The sequence below is a fragment of the Haliotis asinina genome, chromosome 2, assembly GCF_037392515.1.
Source record: "Haliotis asinina isolate JCU_RB_2024 chromosome 2, JCU_Hal_asi_v2, whole genome shotgun sequence".
Lineage (NCBI taxonomy): Eukaryota > Metazoa > Mollusca > Gastropoda > Lepetellida > Haliotidae > Haliotis > Haliotis asinina.
In genome coordinates, this window is record NC_090281.1 from 47,084,813 (window position 1) to 47,103,673 (window position 18,861).

Sequence of the window (18,861 nt, forward strand, 5' to 3'; positions counted from 1 at the left end):
ATGAACTGATGTATTGCAGTTTGTAATTTTAAAAAGATTATTATCTTCAGTTCAATAAATGATGAAACAGTGACAATTGGCGAATTCTTAACAATACTTTACCCCCCGAAACGCCTTCACATGCACGACATCTGCACATGCTTTTCAGCGATTTGATGAATGATCACTGTGCAGTTCATCTGCATAAGGCTACAACTTTATGTAACTAAATTCAGTGAACAACAGAAGCGGATTTTACACATTGTAAATTCGGCTCAAGCAGAGAAAAGACTTCAACAGCTGGCTTGCACACCAGATAGATTGGTGGGCAGAAGACAAAGTAAGTCAGTCTCTCTCTCACACACAAATTATCGTGGCATCCGTCCATCCACACACACACGAATTATCCTCTGCAGCTGGTACACGCACGCACCTTGCTTCAGTGACGCCAATTTCATTTGAGTATGTTCACTGGTATGTTTCGCCGTTTTCCTGAAAAGCGCACAGCGTAAAACCACCGTTAACGTGAGACAGTAATTGACTTCGGCACAAAATTGGGAAACAATCGGCATGGTTAAGAATGGAAGCTCATTACAACAGGTTGCCATAACATTTCACAAGTCTGGAAGTGTGATGTCCAGGCTTTGCAACCTGTTAAGACTGGGATGTCAATAGAGACCTGGTTGATCTCGGAAATAGGGATAACCTTACGCCTTACTCCTTACGCATTAACCCCGATAATCAAACTGGCATCCCATTTGCGCATAAAACAGGAACGATGCTTGAGTTCCAACCAAACATGCCTGTCCTTATATGGCCTAGGTGTGTCGGACATCTAGGCTCCAAACATTCAGGGTGTTGCCATGACCGGCCAAGTGGCCAGATCCTAGTCCCTTCCAACATTTCTTGGCCATAATGTTCGTGAACGACACGTGCAGCCTAACAACCAGGATGAACTTTCCCTGTCTCTACTAGAAGAATGGCATAGAATCTCCATTGGCATCTTTCTTCACCTCATACAGACCATGCCAAGAACTAGTCCCCAAACATGGGGTACACACTGTATATTGAAAACCATCGCTAGAGACAAACAGTATTATGTTACAATGGCAAAACATTCATGTCTTCCATTATTTTTTTCCATAAGTATATATGGATGCTATACAACAGCACTGAGGCCTTAGAATTTCACAAAACATCATTTCTTTAATTTCTGATTATTTATCATATATTGACACAGATCTGCCATTAAATTCTACTAGTTGGAATTGTGAGACTGTCCATTGGATATCGTAATGGTCAGAGCTTGTGGTGCAATGATGCTCAGAAGTTCTCTGGGAAATGAAGACATGTCCACTGATATTGTTGGCTCAATTGTTGACTCACCGCTGTTATTTCGGCTTCGTGTGATGTTATCAGGTAAAGGTGATACAAGGTCAAACTCACCATGTCTGTTTATGACAAATGACCGTAACATTTCATCTAGTTCACTTGATGGTGTCTGGAGACCACTTCTTACATTCTCAGTGTTTGTGCTGGGGACAGACTGAACTACTAACGCACAATTCAATCCCTGTGGATTTTGGCCTGTTTGACCATGATTTGAGTCATGGCATTGACCTACATTTTGCAGATGATTGAATTCACTTAATCCATGGTTCTCAAGTTCATTGAAGTTGATCTTGGTGGAATCTTCTGTTACAACACTTGGTGCTGATACAACTGGCTTCTGTTCTTGACTGTGTTGACGAACTTCACTTAAATTATGAAAGGGCACTGGCCCAATGGCACTTTCAACACTGGAATTAACTGTACTGCACTGGGTGACAATGTCAGACTGGGAGGCAGCATTACATACACTAGATGAATCAGAAGTTTTATGTTTGTTTCTTTGTAATGACTGAGTGGAGCTGCATTGCTCCTTCCCAGGAGGCAAACGAGTCAGAGATTCAGCAGGTTTTGATCGTTGTGAAGGAGACGTCAGTGTCTCCTTCCCCAGTAGTTGATTCTGTTGGGATGAAACTACACTGTTTTCCTTGGTTTCTGGAGTTTGAGTTGGTACTTTGTTGACCTGCTGCACAGAAGCCTCTGTATGTCGCTGAGACTGGACATACATTTGCTGGAGCTGCTCAAGACTTATAGGGCTCCCAACAGGGAGCCGAGCAGGAACACAGATGTTCTGGATGCCTCTCTGTTGCAACTGTTCAGGATTCAAAGGGGCCACAGTTACAAACTGAGGTAGCTGGGGCCTGCTTGTGTCATGAGGGTAAAATGGAACCTGCTGGTTCTGTGGTTGTTGTGCTCTTGCTGGCCCTGACTGCAGTAATGGAATTCTTAGACCCTGCAGATTGGGATGAATGTTCTGTAACTGAATAGGCTGAGCCACAACCTGAGATAGTTGTTGTGGATGAAGATTAATTACTTGATGGATCTGGTTGCCAATTTTAACCATATTTGATTGGTCAGTAGTTTGAGCTATTTCATCTTTGGTGAAATGTCTCAATACATTCGGTTCTGATATGTGAATCGTCTGGCCAGTCATTTCAGTGGATTGATTTGTATTTGTTAGGTGTGACTTGGGCTTCTGTTCAGACACTTGCTGTGTTGATGTGTTTTGAACTTCAGCTTGGGTTGTGGATGTCACAGTATTAGACTTGCTGGAACTTGCCTGCAGCACATACTGAGGTTGAGCTAGTTTTATCTGAATATTCGGTGCCTGTAGATGCAATACATTTGACTGACGATTACCAAGAACTGGAACCTGAAATTGAGGATGACCACTGGTGTTGGTGTACTGCTGCTGGTTCTGTGTGGGCACCTGTTGTCCAGCATTCAGCTGTTGCCCCAAGCGACCAACTGTCATCAGGTGAGACAACACAGAACTCTTCTGTGTGTTTGTCGCAATAGGACAGGTTGAGCTTGTTGTCAGGACTGTAGTGTGAGTTTCCAGCTGGCTGTTCTGAGTGTTTTGAGTGTTTTGGATGCTCTGGGTGTTCAGGGTGTTTGCGGTATTCTGGGAGTTTGGGGTATTCTGACATTGTGTTGTGGGGAGCTGGTTCAAAACTGCACTGGCCTGGAACTGTGGACTGTTGGCAGAGGCTGCTTGGAACTGACCCAGCTGTGATAACATCCCTGTGGCCAGACTCTGGAGAAAACAATAACACAACATGTTTCACACTTTTTAAATAAAAAACAAGAGTCATCAGAAAATGACATATCTCCCCGGCCCCTACATATTTGAAAGGACAAATCATCTGACAGTTACTTAATGCCTCTTTAGAAACAAAGCCCATCTGTCCATTTTGAGACGAAGTCCAAATTGTTTCCATGGAAACAGGAAACATAAATATGCCAAAAGTTTATAAATAGCAACAGGCATGACTTTGTAGTCTGCCTCAAATATCTGCCACGTTTTGCAGAAAAATATTGAACAGTTTTTGAGTTCTGCTCCGGAAATGAAGCCAATCCCTCCATTTTGAGACTAACTCCGAAACATTTCCACAGAAACCAAGAAAATAAGAAATCACAAAACCCTGTACATAGCAAAAGGCACCACTTTAGGTTCTCATTGATATATGTACCAAATTTTGCAGAAAAAGTTCTGCTCCAGCAATGAAGCCCACCCCACCATCAGACTAAGACCAAAATGTCCTATGGAAAAACAAAAAAAAAAAAAAATGCCAAAAATCTGTAAATAGCAAAAGGCACTACCATAGGTTCAGTTTATTATATTTATCAAATTTGGTGTAAGAATATTGAATGGTTTTGAGTTATGCTCCAGACACAAAATGATTACTGACGTATGGGCGAGGCATCAACTGTATCCCCCCTGCATTACATACTGGGGGGGATAAAAATGAACAGCTCACCTTACAGTTAACATAAAATAGCTGGTCTATTAGGCACTGGAACATGAGTATTCAGTGAGAAACTAGCATTTTCAGATGTTCAGTAATTTGTGGGGTGTTGAGGTTTTGCTGAAAAGCATGGGGCATGGGGTTTTAGGTAGTACTCTGAGGCACTTTGGGATTTTAGGTAGTATTGCAAAACAGGTGTTGGGATTTTAGTTAGTATTCAATAATTTATTGGGATTGTGGTGAGTATGCTATGGAGCACAGGAATTTTAGTTACTATTCTGTGGGACTTTAGGAGTTTAGTTAACATTCTCTAGGGTGAGTAAGTACTCTGTATTTTAGTGTGTATCCTGCTGAGGGCATTGGGATTTTAGGTTGTATTCTGTGGGGTGTTGGGAAATTAATTCTACATTACCTCTGGTCTGGCAATTTGCTGCATGAGTGTCTGCTGCATCATCTGTGTCTCGATCAGCTTCTGCTCTAACATCTTCAGCAGCTGGGCCTGTTGCTGCATAAACTGCTGCTGAACTTCATTCTGCAGTCAGAACACAGGTCTATACAACCATCATCTCAATCTAACAGTCCTGGTGCCTCAGTATCAACCTGCTTGAATATTTGTATTATTAAAGACACTGTTTACTCACATTCACTGACTGTGTCTGTGGCACAGGAGAGGTGACAGTGCTGCCCCCCGAGATGGTCTGACTTGACTCAGAAGGGCATGTGGGAGACCCAAGCATACTGGACGTACCAACACTGTCATCTGAAATCACAAGTTTTAGCACTTACAGTGTTTCACAGCATCAGTATAGTGAAAGTGATATTTATGTAATATCATCCAGTTAATACAGCGTTATGACCCCGTATTGCAATTAAATATTCTGATATTTCGACAATGTGGCACAGCAATGTATTGAATGATATTACTATCAGTGAAACAGGTGCTTGGTCGTGAGTCTGACTTGAAATAAATTTTACTACATGAATGTTTAACTGACTTATGACTAAAATCAGATCATATGAAGATAAGTACACACAACAGACAATGTGTATAAAGTGTTGCAATGAAGTGAAGTGTATAGTGAATGTTACACTCGCTTATACCACACAAGCTGGAGGCCTGAAATTCTCACAGGATGGCCTGCTACCAGGACCCATTTGCACAAAACGATAGCAGCGCTATGACTATCTTAAGTCTGTATTGGAGAATGGGAGTTAATATCACTGTAGTGTTTAGATCGCTTTGTGAAAGTGCTCCAAGGATCAAGTCCACACATGATGGGGCCAGGAACATTGCCTCTTACTGGGAGTTTGACTCAGTGAGTCACTGGAGATTCGCCGTGGGTTTTCCATCCAGTATTTCCTAAGCCCATGCTGGGGTGGTTCCCTCTCTCCTCCTGTCTGCTTCATCTGCTCATTGACCTTCCCTATGGTGCTGGCACTACAACCGGTCACCCATGTGATGAACTTGTAGCAGTTGGACCTCACACCACCTGAATATACACAATTCGAGGGGGCAGTGTGTAAAATAAGTGGGGGTCGATGGTAGTCAAAAGGGGGTCAAAGGGGTCAGTCTGTCGGGGGTCAGTGAGGATTCAGTGGAGGTCAGTGAGGGTTCAGGGAGGGTCAGTGGTGGTCAGAAGTGGGTCAGATGGGTCAGTTAGTGGTGAGGGTGTGGGGGTCGATGTAGGTCAAAGGGGGATCAGTGGGAGGTCAATGAGGGTCTAAGGTTGGGTCAATAGTGATTGGAGGGAGTCAGTGAGGGGTCAGTAATGGGTCAATGGGGGTCAGAGGTGGTCAGCAAGTGTTAGAGTGTGTGTGTATGTTAAATACCCTGTTTTTTGATATCACCCATAGTCATTTTACAACAAGCAATAGTGCTGATATTGACCTATAAAAATCAGGCACATCATAAATTTTGCAATTAATCACACATTAAGAAATCACCATTCTCTGCATTATTTGGTGTTTGTCTTAAAATGCAAACATCTGTTTGTTCATAAGGCATGAGAACACATAACTTCATGTCTTCAGCAATATAACTGTGATTGGTATGGAATGTGACATACAAGAATGGGGATCTCAAAAACGAGTAAATCCAAGAAATCTGCAAATCTTTGGAAAATCCTCAAGCCCAGTTTACAATCAAATCACCACTGATAATTCTGAAATCTGGACCACATTCATAAGATCCTTTTGAATGTTTTGGAAACTATGCAAACACAAATTCAGAAGTGAACTTTCATCTGTAATGGATATTGTTTACAAAACCACAAGCAACCACAGTCATGAGCTGTCTATTACATGAGATGGGGTATTCAAGTGGTTAAAGCGTTCACTCTCGTCAACCCAAAGACCTGGCTTTGATTCCTCATATAGAATAGTGAGTGAGTGAGTAAATGAGTGAGTATGTGAGTGAGTAAATGAGTGAGTGAGTGAGTGAGTTTAGTTGTATGAAGCACGCAGCAATATATATATATATATATATATATATTTCAGCTATATGGTGGCAGTCTGTAAATAATCAAGTCTGGAGCAGACCATCCAGTGATCAACAGCATGAGCATCGATCTGCGCAATGGGGAACTGATGATGTGTGAACCACATCAGGTAGCCCGTAGTTGCCTCTTCCAACAAGCACAGTCACCTTTTATGGCAAGCATGGGTTTATCAAGGCCTATTCTACCCGCTACCATCATGGGTCCCCACACTGACACAATGTCTAAAGCCCATTTTCTGGTGTCCCCCATCATGATATTGCTGGAATATTGCCAAAAGCAGCGTAAAGAGCCAATGAACTCACTCACTCGTGATGTAGATATCTCACACGGCTGCACTATGCATTCCTGAATTCATCACACAGTGTTGTATCAAATGACAAATGTCACCAATACAAAGTGTCTAGATGTATAGTCCATTTGGCAAATTTTAATGACAGTTTGTCAAATAACTTTTAAATTTTAAGGAAAAATACCTTCTGTCCTATGTGAGACTTGGCTACGATGAAAAACATCGACCAAATAACAACATGCAGAGAGTCTTAGTCTATCTGAGAACTTACATCACAAATGCATTCACATAATATCTTTGAATGAATGTAGGCTTAAGTCTTTGAATGTCATTTAGAAGTGAAAATACATAGGAAGTGAAAATACATAACGTTGTGTTCTCTCATAAAGAAGTTGATATCCATAAAAATCTTCATTCGAATGTAGGCTTCCTTACAAAAAAACACATAACAACGTCAGTACAAACTGGCCACCAGTACAAGCAGTTATCTACTGCTCTTGCAGAGGGAAGTAACTGCTTGATACATTGGATCTAGGTTTTCATGGCATTGCAGCACTTCACTGGAATGGTGTGCTACAGCACAAAAGTCTCACCAGAGGGTGTTAACATTTCTGCAAGAACTCTCCTAGCCTCTTGTTGACCTGATGCTGCTCGCTCTCTCCACTGTAACAGCAGGCGATGGTGGGTCAAGGCCATCTACCAACATGCAAGTGTACACTTTCAGAAAGTGTCTTCACACACAGAGGCCTTCAGCACAACTTATTGGTCATGTCAAAGAGATTATCAGTTTCTCTCAAATTTTGCCGAGGCAGTTTCTCAATGAAAGGACAAACTGTAGGTACAATAGAGGAGGGGGGCATCAAGTTGCCAAAATGTTTGCCAAACCAAAATTTGTGTTTTCTTAAATTGTGGGACAAGTATGATCAAATAATAGAGAGCAAAAGACTAATTTGGGTCATAGTGCCTGAAAGCAAAGGGTGTGACTGTAACAACTACCTCAAAGGAAGGCTTCCTACACATGGTATGACCCTATCAACCAACTCAAACCATGGCTTCTTACACAGGGTGTGACCCTAACTCAAAGCGTGGGACCCTTACAACCACCTCAGAGCAAGGCTTTCTACACCAGGTGTGACCCTAACAACCACTTCAAAGCAAGGGTTCCCTCACTCATATAAACCTGAAGTCTGCCTCTCACGATATATTAGGCCATATCTTGTTTTTCTCAAAACAAAAACCGCATTTGAGGTTTTTGTTTTGTTAGTACGGTTTTCCAAGGTTTTACTTTCATTAGTAAAACCTCTTCCCAGGTTTTACAGTTTGTAATTGTCTTTTCCTAACTCTATTTGAACACCAACATTCAAATGATAATGATTCAAACTTTCAGATTGGTAAGAAGACACTCTACCACACGGCCACTGGTCCCATGGAAGAAATGGGGTTGAATTATCTATTTATAGTTACTGTCATTAAATTGACTTTTCTTACACTTCTGTTATTGTTATGTAGTTCCATTAAATGATCATCTGCATTGTAATTATCCATCATTGACAGTATATATGTTTCAGTAAACACTTCTCCTCGGTTTTGGTATAAAATGTAAAACCATCAAGTTCAGGAAATCCCTCCGGTTTTACATGTCTACCAAAACCTCGGAGGCATGTTTTCTTCTATACTTTACTCACTCTGACACAGTTGTCCACACAACACTTTTCTCTGTGCAGCTCCATGAGAGATATCAGCTGTCCTAACGCAGCCTTTCCCTTCACTCTCTGAGCTCGACATCCTCTCTGAAAGTCAAGGCGACACATGATAGCAAGTGATCAGGTGGTCAGACTCGATGCTCATGTTGTTGATTGCTGGATATCTGGTCCAGACTTGATTATTTACAGACTGCTGCCATATAGCTGGAATAGTACCAATTGTAGTGCCTGACCATCTGGGGCGGTTAGTTTTGTGACAAGACGGTCAGTTTTTAAAAGTTGCTTGTCCAATGGTCTTGGACAAATTGGACTTTCAGTATCAAGACTTAAACTTAGACTGAAACAGATTTGAAAACATTTGCAGTTTCCCTCATCTTATTTACCATCTTATTATTCCAGAAAATTTTGGACTGGCAACTTTCAAATCGGTTTGGTAACAACACTGATCATAATAAGGTCATTATAGAGACAGGTCTTAGGAAAGTATCATAATAAGGTCATTATAGAGTAGGTTTTGGGAATGTATCATAATAAGGTCATTTTAGAGTAGGTTTTGGGAATGTATCATAATAAGGTCATTATAGAGTAGGTCTTAGGAATGTATCATGATGAAGTCATTATAGAGACAGGTGTTAGGAATGTATCGTGACAAGGTCATTATAGAGACAAGTGTTAGGGATGTATCGTGACAAGGTCATTATAGAGACAAGTGTTAGGAATGTATCGTGACAAGGTCATTATAGAGACAGGTGTTAGGAATGACAGACGACAGGTCATCGTCTCCCAATTACATAGATCGATGCACATGTTGTTGATCAGCAGATTGTCTGGTCCAGACTCAACTATTTATAGACCTGATATTGCTGAGTGTGTCGTGAACTAAACTCATTCACTCACTCAGTTGATCAAAGCACAAGTAAAACCACAATTGCTTACTCCCAATAAATGACACCCATACCTCCTCTGTCTTCAGCTTTTTATGTAGGAAGTTGTTGGAATAGCGCAGCACTTTCTGCGTAGCTCTCTCACACAGTGACATCGTCTTTCGAAGCACCTCTCTCTTCTCCAACACAAACATCTCATATGCTGCAGACTTCTTCTGGCCATTACCTAGCCCAATATTCTTGGCTCTACAGAAAGACATCGAATGCACCTTATATTACCGAAGCCGGACCCTGTCTTACTCAGGATGGTATATAGGGCCTGCACATTACCGTTCAGTTGATGAGCATTCAGATTAGGTCCCCAGCAACCCAAGAAACACAAAGGACTTGACTAGAGAGTGATAGTAATGTCTGCTTTCACACTTCAGTATATCAATTTTTCATTTTCCAGATGAATGAAGAATAATTCATGAACAACAACATATTAGAGTTCTTTCCATTTTTCAGTGATAGGCAGTTTCAAATTAAGGTTTTATTGTCTGAATATGCCCTGTGTTTCACCTCTTGCCTTTCCTGCCAGACTCGCACAACTTCTCTGCATCATAGAACTTCAAGGCACTGAGTCGTTTGGCTTCCTTGTGTAGTTCTGCCAGGTCAAGTCCTCGCTTCCTCATGTCATCCTTGTTACCTACACCACATGTACCCAGTGAACAGAATCAGTACAGGAATATTTAGGAGATAGGAGTCAAATGTTCATCACATAAAACACAGCAAAACATAGAACAAGCCTCCTTTCATACAAAAATCTGGGGTTATTTTCCCAGTACTTGTTAATCAGGTATTGGCCAGTACAGGTAGGCAGGTCATAAATGTTAAAAGCAACCCATGAGCATGTGTGTTGTAACTGGTGGTTAACAGATCTATTTATTATAGGATATTTACACAGATCACATATCCATGCATCTAGTGCTTGCACAAGGCGCTGGTATTTAACACCTTGGTCATTTGATGTAAATCTCAACGGCACATTGTACCATCAATCTGAACTCCCTTGGGAGATTACAAGCCGTGAGGTGTATCTAGTTATTGTCAGTATCTCATCTTTTCAAGGTACCCATTCACAGTTGGGTGCACTGGAACTAATCACAGTGCTTTGTCCATGTTCACTGTATGTCGCTGGGTGCATGCACATATTCATGACGCCACCAACTGGTCATACACCAATGGATTCAAGAGTTCTTGTAAGCGCACAGGATTGTGTACTGTACATTAGGGGTTGTGACAACACTGAAAGAGTCTGCACAGAAAGTTGACTCCAAGGTTTTTACCACTTGCCCCTACTGCGATTCTTAAATCAATAAAATGAACTCCGGTTTACTATTCTACCACCCTATTATATAACATGTAAAGGTGCATCAGAGAAATATGGCGACATGATCAAAAACTGGACAATTACACACTCATCAATTAATATATCGTATCTTGAAGGTCTCACAAGAATTAAAAGCTTTTGTCCATATTTCCAGTGTGTGTAGGAGGCATATATACAGGAAGCATTTGCCAAAGACCAAGTTGCTGTGCAAGCAGTATACAAAATTAAGTCGTCAGTGCTTGATTCAGTAACTCTGGTGATCTAACTGGCTCACACATTACAATGAATGAATGGATTTTTATGTGATATTTTCACTCTTTTTGAAATAATTCTTACCAAGATGAAAAACAGACTGTGACATCTTGGATGGAAGATGTTTGAATTTCCTTTTCATTCTAGCATGTCGTAAGAGGTGACTAAAGGAATCAGGTGGTCAGGCTCCCTGAATTGGTTGACACATCATCAGTTCCCAGTTGCATAAAATGATGCTCATGCTGTTGATCACTGGACTGTCTGGTCCAGACTCAATTATATACAGATCGCCACCATACAGCTGTAGTATTGTGGAGTGCAGTATAAAAGTAAACTTACTCGCTCATTCTGGCACATGCATTTTTAAAAAATGTTATTAACTAATTTGATTCCGCTGGCGATTTAACTTTTTATACCTCCAGAACAGCAACTCGGTCCTTGGCGATTATACAAAAAGCAACAAATGCATCCCCATTGAAAGCATATGTATATGCATCCTACACACATCGGAAATATGGACAAAGGTGTTACATACTTGTGAGACCTTTAAAATAGAATATATATATTGATGTGTGGGTAATTATTGAGTTTTCCATCATTTCTGTGATGCACCTTTACATGATATAAAGTTGGTGGGTTGGATAGTAAAGCAGGACTTAGTTCATCGATTCTGACCCACAGCAGGGGCCTGTGGCTTTACACCCAACATCTCAAGCTCACTGGATCACTTAGCCTGGCACCTTAGCCAGCTCACCCACCATGCCTAAGAGTCAACAAAATCGCTCAAACGCTTAACCAATTTCTGGAAGAGAAGCATCTCGTTCTTGACTTACGTGACTGAGCCCCTATTCTGTATTATTAATCTCACCATCAGCGTCGATGTACACCTGAAGACACTTGCAGGGCACCATCTTGAAACTGGGGCAATACAGAACCTCAGCTGAGAAATACAAGATGGAGATGGAGATCGGATGCGAAAAGGCCTGATTGTTAGAAAGGAGAATTTCTTCTTCATGTACAAAAACACAGACTATTGCCTGTCAAGGGACACATAAAGTTTGGTTTGTTCAGATACAAATGAATAATACTGAATGTTTAAATTCATTCTGAAATCAGTCTTGATTAACTTCATGTAATTTTAGCAGTGTCGAAGAATACCTGTCTCCATTCAGACAGTACAGCATCTGAGGACGATTAACAACTGTGTAGCATGGAAAGTTACAAATAATCTATGGCACCACACAGTCAGACTTGACGTATAGCTCCTTAATAAGCAATAACTGTCATTCAAGTAGCTCCAGCAGTTTCTGTGTTTCTGTATCAAGCAGTGTGCAGAGGTCGCAAAGAGTATCGCAAGCACCATAATTCAAAACAAAATTATTTGAGACATCAAATTTAGATTGCCACCAGTTGTACAATAGGGTTAAATTTCAGTTCACCAGTTAAATTGTGTTTATTGAAACTTTGACCATACTGAGACAGTTGAAAAAAATCTGTTCCAATATACCCGCTCAAATCTGCTGCAAGACAGCAACTATGTGGTGGGCCAGTGTGAGATTTCTTTCCTCTTTCTTTGCAAAAAAGTTATTAATGTTTTGGCCACACAAGCTGCAATGTGTAACGTTGCTGACCATCATTCATTATAAAACATGGCCTTCTACCTTCAGGCATTTGCAGTTCAGCTGCAAGGGTTGTTGCAAACAGTTTTGCTTCCTGCAGATATTTGTCTTTTTCTTCCTGTGAGGGCAAAGGTTTCAATTTCTTCGGTTTCTTAGGACGATCCAGTGCTAACCCTACAATGTAAATACAATGTCCTCTCATAATCTAAAGATAAAAATACAAACGAACATGGAGATCAAATATTTGATATCACATACCTCATGAAGATTTCTGAAGATTTATTGAAGATTAAGTGTTAGTAGTAACCCACAGACAGTGTTGTCCCAGGCATCTGGTAGTTTGGCAACAAAAGGAGATAACAAACAAACTATCATAGTTTCAAGTTTGTTTATTGGTTTGTATTACAAGGGGGTATGCACACTAAATCAAACACTTACACTTACCACCTTTGAAACTATGATCACTTATTTAACAACTTTTTCTCTAAGTTGAATAAAATTCTAAGATTTAAATTTTCAATTGGCAAGGTAAAATTATGAGGATTTGCATTATTAATTTGACTTTATTTGATTTATGTTTTTGTTTAAGGTAGATTTTATTGGTACATTCTCACTGCAAACAGACCACAGCTGCCTCCTACGACAAGAATAGTCACCGTTTGTGGCAAGCATGGGTTGTTGAAGATCTGTTTTAACAAAGAGCTTCATGGACATCAGTGATCTGAACATGACAGTTTGCAGAAAGTGTTCTCACCACAAGCATTACAGAGCAGGAGAGTCTTCCCTGTGGTCGGATCCATGTGAATTCTGGGGCTCGGCATGTGCTTGCTGCGTTTCACTCGGGAGCCTCGCTTTGACATCAGGGGGTTACATACATAGGAGGTCTTGCACAGGTCACAAGAAAAAGGCGTTCCTACAAAGTTACAGCATTTCATTATCACTACTACATCTGTATGTGGAGATAAAGAATGTCTTTGGTAGGGCAGAAATGATCACTTGATGATAATGTGACACATCAACCACAATACAGGACAATGCAACCACAATGCAAGTCCATGTTGGGGTACAGAAATTCAGCCGTTAGCAAGCGTCATCCTCAACAAGAAAGTTTAATTTCTTAGGCTTCCTTTACCACAGATAGGCCGATGATGTTGAACCTTCTGAGATTCATAGTTACAACATCAGCACTGTGTCTGACACATGCATGTATAAAGTTTAAAGTCTAAATGACCCCATGTTTACTGAGGCCAAGGTGACAGCTGGAATGTGCTTCAGTGTTGTGTTTCTAATTGCAAGAAACATGTTTTGGAATTGTTTCCATACCAGGCTAAAAGGAGGAAGTTGCATACAGCAGGGTTTAGGATGATTGCTCTCAACCCAACCCAAAAGAAACGCATACTATGTTGTGTTTTAATAATATGCAAGTTATAGCAATTTACATGATTTTACACAAAAGAGTAATGTTGGACATTCTGAATGTGATAAGAAAATCAAAATGTTCATAGAAAATGTGTAATATGCTGGAGAAGAGATTGTAAAGGGGACAGTCTATAAAGAGCAGACATTATGAAAAGTTTTAAAGCATAATTAGGTGATCTGCCCAAATTTTGGTATACAGAGTGTCCATATGGATAGCAGTAAGATATCATTGCAGTACTCCCATTTGATCTTCTTTGTGTCTTCCATCTTGAGTCTGAGATGTCATCAGCCAAACTCCCTGAAACTGGCTTTTAAATTCCATTTTACTGATACTGTAGTAAAGTCATAAACTTGCAGGCGCATAAGAAAGTAAAAAGGTGGTCAGTTATACAGTTATCTTCACTTATTTTCTTTAGGTTCTATAGTGACAAACCACATTTCAATTTGTTGCTTCAATCTGAAAGACTAACCATTAGGTAACTTGTCATAGGGTCGATCAGGTGCAAAGGCTGATCCTGAGTTGTTTTTTTTCTTCTTCTTCTTGATATTCTGTCCTGAGCGGACTTTTGTTGAGGGATGTTCAAGGTCAAGGTCAGGTGAAAATGATCTTTTCTTTCTTCTCTCCCTTTCACTTTTCCGACTTCCTTGGCCTTCAAGTGATGATGAACAGACAAACTCATCCATCTGCAAGACAATCAGGGTAACATGTGTCAGCGCCAAGTAATGTCCTTGACCTTCAAGTGAGGAACAAACTCATTCATCTGCAAAATAACTATGGTAACATATGTTAGCACCATGTAACATCCTTGACTCGGTGGTTTGTACTCTTTGTAACATTCCACTAACAAATAAAGCAAGTCCAAACATTCATTTCTTTTCACCCATATACCTGAGATCAAGCCAATACCAGCTGAGAGAATATAGGTATTTAACATGAATATTGTGATTATGTCCCTTTGCTTTCTTAGACTTAAACCAGACATCACATGCAGCATGATGATGTTATTTGTCTGGTATTGAATCATAACAATTGATTCCCATGGTGCACTGACGCAGAAGGTAACTGGACATCAGTCTGTAAAAATACACAGAGTGAAACCAACAGTAAAGTTATGTGCTGTAATTATAGGCAATTATTATTTCAGCAACAAGTGATATATTTGGATTCAAACATTAGGAAAATATAGATATGGAATACAATGTATTAGACTCACGATGATCGGTTATAACTAAGAGATGAAAACTCTAACAACATCAAATAACTCAACTTGACAATCAACTGAGATCAAGGTTACTACATCCCAACAGCTTATAACCATCTATGAATATGCCAGTCAAGAATAACCCTACCATACATGCTGTCTATCTGCCTTCCTAGCCATAATCTGAAATCACAACAGCTATCTGTGATGTCATCACACCAGACATGAGCTTCCTAAGCTGTATAGCCTTCATGTATATTTTCTCCTTGTACATAAGGCTGTGAACATGCAAAGATCGGTGTTACAACTGATCTTTGGCAACCCATGCTTGTCGAAAGGGGCAGCCAACGGGGTCGGGTGGACAACCTTGCTGACTTGGTTGATGCATGTCACCATATCTCACCGATGCTCATGATGTTGATCATTGGATTGTGTGTTCCTGACTTGATTATTTAAACACCAGCACAATATAACTGGAATATTGCTGTATGGCCTTAAAGTTTCACAACCAAACCAAACCAAAATATAATTATCTGCATTACCAGCTGGATAAGAGTGTCAGCCAGGATGACCATGGGTGAAGAAAGAGGAAAACGACTCTGAAGTCTTGGATGCCGCAGGTGCCATGCCAGATCCAAGACAGAGCGTGATCAAATCTACAAAATTCCACGGATCCACGGAAAATTTTGAACACCTCAATGTTAATTTTGAACTGTTTGAAGCATGGGTATTGGATCGCACACTTCAGCCAATCTGTATGCATCAAAAGATTCAAATCTTGCATGTTGCTGTTTTTTCCCGCATTTACTGTCTTAGTAAAATGTCTTAGTGTAATTCCCCTTCTTAATATTCACAAGGACTACATTTTGACGTTTTGTCAAGATTTATTCACTGGAGCGCGAGACAAATCTTTTTGTACCCATTGCTAGATTCTGTAGACGCACAAGAAAAACAGATAGAGAGTCATCTCCCTTCCATCGATTTGCATTCATAGAACATTGGTAATTTCCATGCATAATTTGTGATTCAATGTTATTAGAAGAAGTAAAGAAGTACTACTAGTAAGTACGGAATGCTTTGCCACTGGCAGGGGGTACACTGCAATGTACCTCGCTCATAAGTGGGGTACATTGATGATTATGCTTAGCCAATCAGAAAATTACATTTATGTGTGAGGTAAGTTTATAGTAATGTCACTTTTGAGCAGCTTATTCACACCTAAGGTCAAAACGTTTTATAACTCTGCATCTTGCAGGTCCATGAGCTTGATCAGTGATAACACAGAAGGGACAAAATGTTTTGCATGCAAACTATATTCATAGGCATGTTTTCATGAAATCATTGTACAATGTTTTTTTATTTGAGTTGTGTTGTTAATATCTGTGATTGTAGCATGTTTTATTATAAGGGTTGGACATGTTTTATTATCTGAGTTCTGTTATTACAATGTCTGTCATTGTAGCATACTCTGTTTTAGGGTTCTGCTTATTTTGTCATTGTAGGGTGATTTATTAGCAGGGTTTTCTTATTAATGTCTGTCATTGCTGGGTGTTTTATTGTTAGGGTTCTGTTATTATTGTGTCTGTCATTGTAGCATGTGCTTTTACTCAAATAGCATTCATAGTTGGCCCAATGTTGGGTCAACTATGAATGCTATCTGGGTATTAAGGCTCTGCTTATTTTGTCATTGTAGGGTGTTATATTATTAAGGTTCTCTTATTAATGTCTGTCATTGCTGGGTGTTTTATTGCAAGGGCTCTGTTATCATAATGTCTCACTGTAGCATGTTTTGTTATTAGGGTTCTTTTTTACTGTTATTGCAGGATGTTTTGTTATTAGGGTTCTCATTGATGTCAGTCCTTGAAGCATGTTTTATTACTAAGGATCTGCTATTAATGTCTGTCAGAAGTTTTCCTCCACTTCACAGTAACATGTCAGCAACATCGTCACAACACGGCGCCTCCACATCTGCAACATGCCCCCGTCATTGTAACTTGTATAACTTACTCAAGAAAACACTATTGAGAATTCGAAGCGTTCTACATTGTTTACCATCAAAATACTTCACGAACACTTTTCCTAAGACTTTGTTTGAAAGAAAATTCAAATATAACGAAATACACGGTGAACATTGTAATATGCATATCCACCTTATTGGGAAGATGAAACATCCCTGAGGTGAATGACAACTTACTGGAAATAACCCATTGTGTTCGACCGGAAGCGTGTGTTGGGAGAATACGCGATATTTACAAGTAGGAAATACGTCAATGTATCCGCATAATCTGTAAATTGTATCAAGCATGCGCATTGTTTGCATTACCTGTGGTGTACTTTACCTTTCAATGCGATATGCACGTGGATTCCGTCAACTCTAAACCGAGAAACGGCCTGCACAAAAGTTCAGCGTTCCGCCATCACACTTGACCGTGAAAGGGTTCGTTGAACTCTCCCAAAGAGTGTTGAGAAGGAGTTGCTTCCCTTTGAACACCAGCGTTGCCAACACAAACGCAAAGTACTGGCAGGGATCATCAACAGTCTTCTCATCTCCCTGGTATTGATGACTGTGATACAGGCGTAATATGCAGTTCAGCAAGATGTACATGTATTTTCTGCATATGTCTATTTCTTGTAACACATTCAGATGTATCGGCAGGCTTATCTCTGCAATCACAAATCAAATATGAAAAATAATTTACGGAATATGTAATGCAATAGATATAATACCAGCAGTCGCCTTTTATAAACAGCTACTGAAAACTTATATCGTTCAATTTCAAACCAATAATTTTGCAGATATTTTTCGGAGAAAACTAGTTGTTAGGTTTATTTAATTTAATCAGACTAAGACAGCATTGCATGGTTGCAAAAACCATACTGTATGTACTGATACAGTGGAGGGCGTGGGGAAAACCACAAAATTAAATTTGTGAAGTATATAGATGTGAATGTATTCTATATAATATACTACACTGTGGGAATAAAGATGACCAGAAAAAAGAAAACAAACGAAACAAAACAAAGTAAACTGGAGCTGAATATTGGCCGGTGTGTTGATATTTTACAAATCGTGGTTATGCCTAAAATGGACATCTCTCCCAATGCATTTTAGAAATTTTACGTATCATCAGTAATAGTTTCAGTATGCAGCTTTGAGAATAAAGCTATTTTCCTACCACTGATAAGATCTTGAGTGGGAATGAATGGCTTCCTGTGATGTTACATCGACAGAATAATTACCCTTATCGGTTGAATAGATAACCATACAACAGAAAGAGCATCACGGCCTCGGCAAACATAGGTCCTACAATCACCAACATTTACGTGGAAACATATCATCGTTTTAGAGCGTTTGGTTTATTTTCTGTGATCTTATCTAGTTTGTAATATCAGTTTTGCCTTGATGACGCGAAGATGTGGTGGAAACGTTTTTGTGGAGTGTCAAGATGGGAATGAGAAGCGATCGGGAAGCCAAGTGACGTCACTCGCTCACAAACACAGTGTTGTGCATTATTACTGCACAGCTACGATGAGAAAATATGAAATTTGAATCGAATGAACTGAATGAATGAATGCACCAAAGGTTTGGAGAGTTCTACATCCAATTATGTATATATGCTAGAATCAAACATATATTTTTGAAAAGATACAAAATGCAGTAATATTTGAAACATACAACAGAGCACAGTAAACTTTAACTCTTAGCTACAGATGATCATTGGTCATTATGTAAAAAACATGCATTGCTTGCTGTTCTCAAAAATACGGAATGCTGACTAAGTTCCAT

At 39.9% G+C, this 18,861-nt stretch overlaps 1 protein-coding gene across 1 annotated transcript; it reads right to left on the reverse strand.

The window, feature by feature from the left end:
* Positions 1 to 1,165: 1,165 nt before the first annotated feature.
* LOC137273821 (mucin-4-like) lies at positions 1,166 to 17,535 on the reverse strand. Its single transcript, XM_067806688.1, has 13 exons — positions 17,414 to 17,535; positions 14,343 to 14,556; positions 13,208 to 13,366; positions 12,496 to 12,627; positions 11,703 to 11,774; positions 9,772 to 9,898; positions 9,285 to 9,456; positions 8,309 to 8,413; positions 7,217 to 7,319; positions 5,138 to 5,326; positions 4,478 to 4,596; positions 4,249 to 4,368; positions 1,166 to 3,124 (listed from the first exon to the last, which is right to left on the reverse strand). Exons 2-13 carry the CDS (start codon positions 14,554 to 14,556, stop codon positions 1,238 to 1,240), a joined length of 3,399 nt encoding a protein of 1,132 aa, XP_067662789.1. The 5' UTR covers positions 17,414 to 17,535; the 3' UTR covers positions 1,166 to 1,237.
* Between the last annotated feature and the right edge of the window lie 1,326 nt (positions 17,536 to 18,861).

What these genes read in the sequence shown, in the direction of transcription:
- LOC137273821 (XM_067806688.1), bottom strand. Translation starts at nt 14,556, where the DNA reads ATGGATGAGTTTGTCTGTTCATCATCACTTGAAGGCCAAGGAAGTCGG. An exon ending in GGTGTACATCGACGCTGATG is followed by an intron (nt 9,899 to 11,702) that starts GTGAGATTAATA and finishes CATGTGGTGTAG; the next exon opens with GTAACAAGGATGACATGAGG. An exon ending in AAAAGCTGAAGACAGAGGAG is followed by an intron (nt 8,414 to 9,284) that starts GTATGGGTGTCA and finishes CTTGACTTTCAG; the next exon opens with AGAGGATGTCGAGCTCAGAG.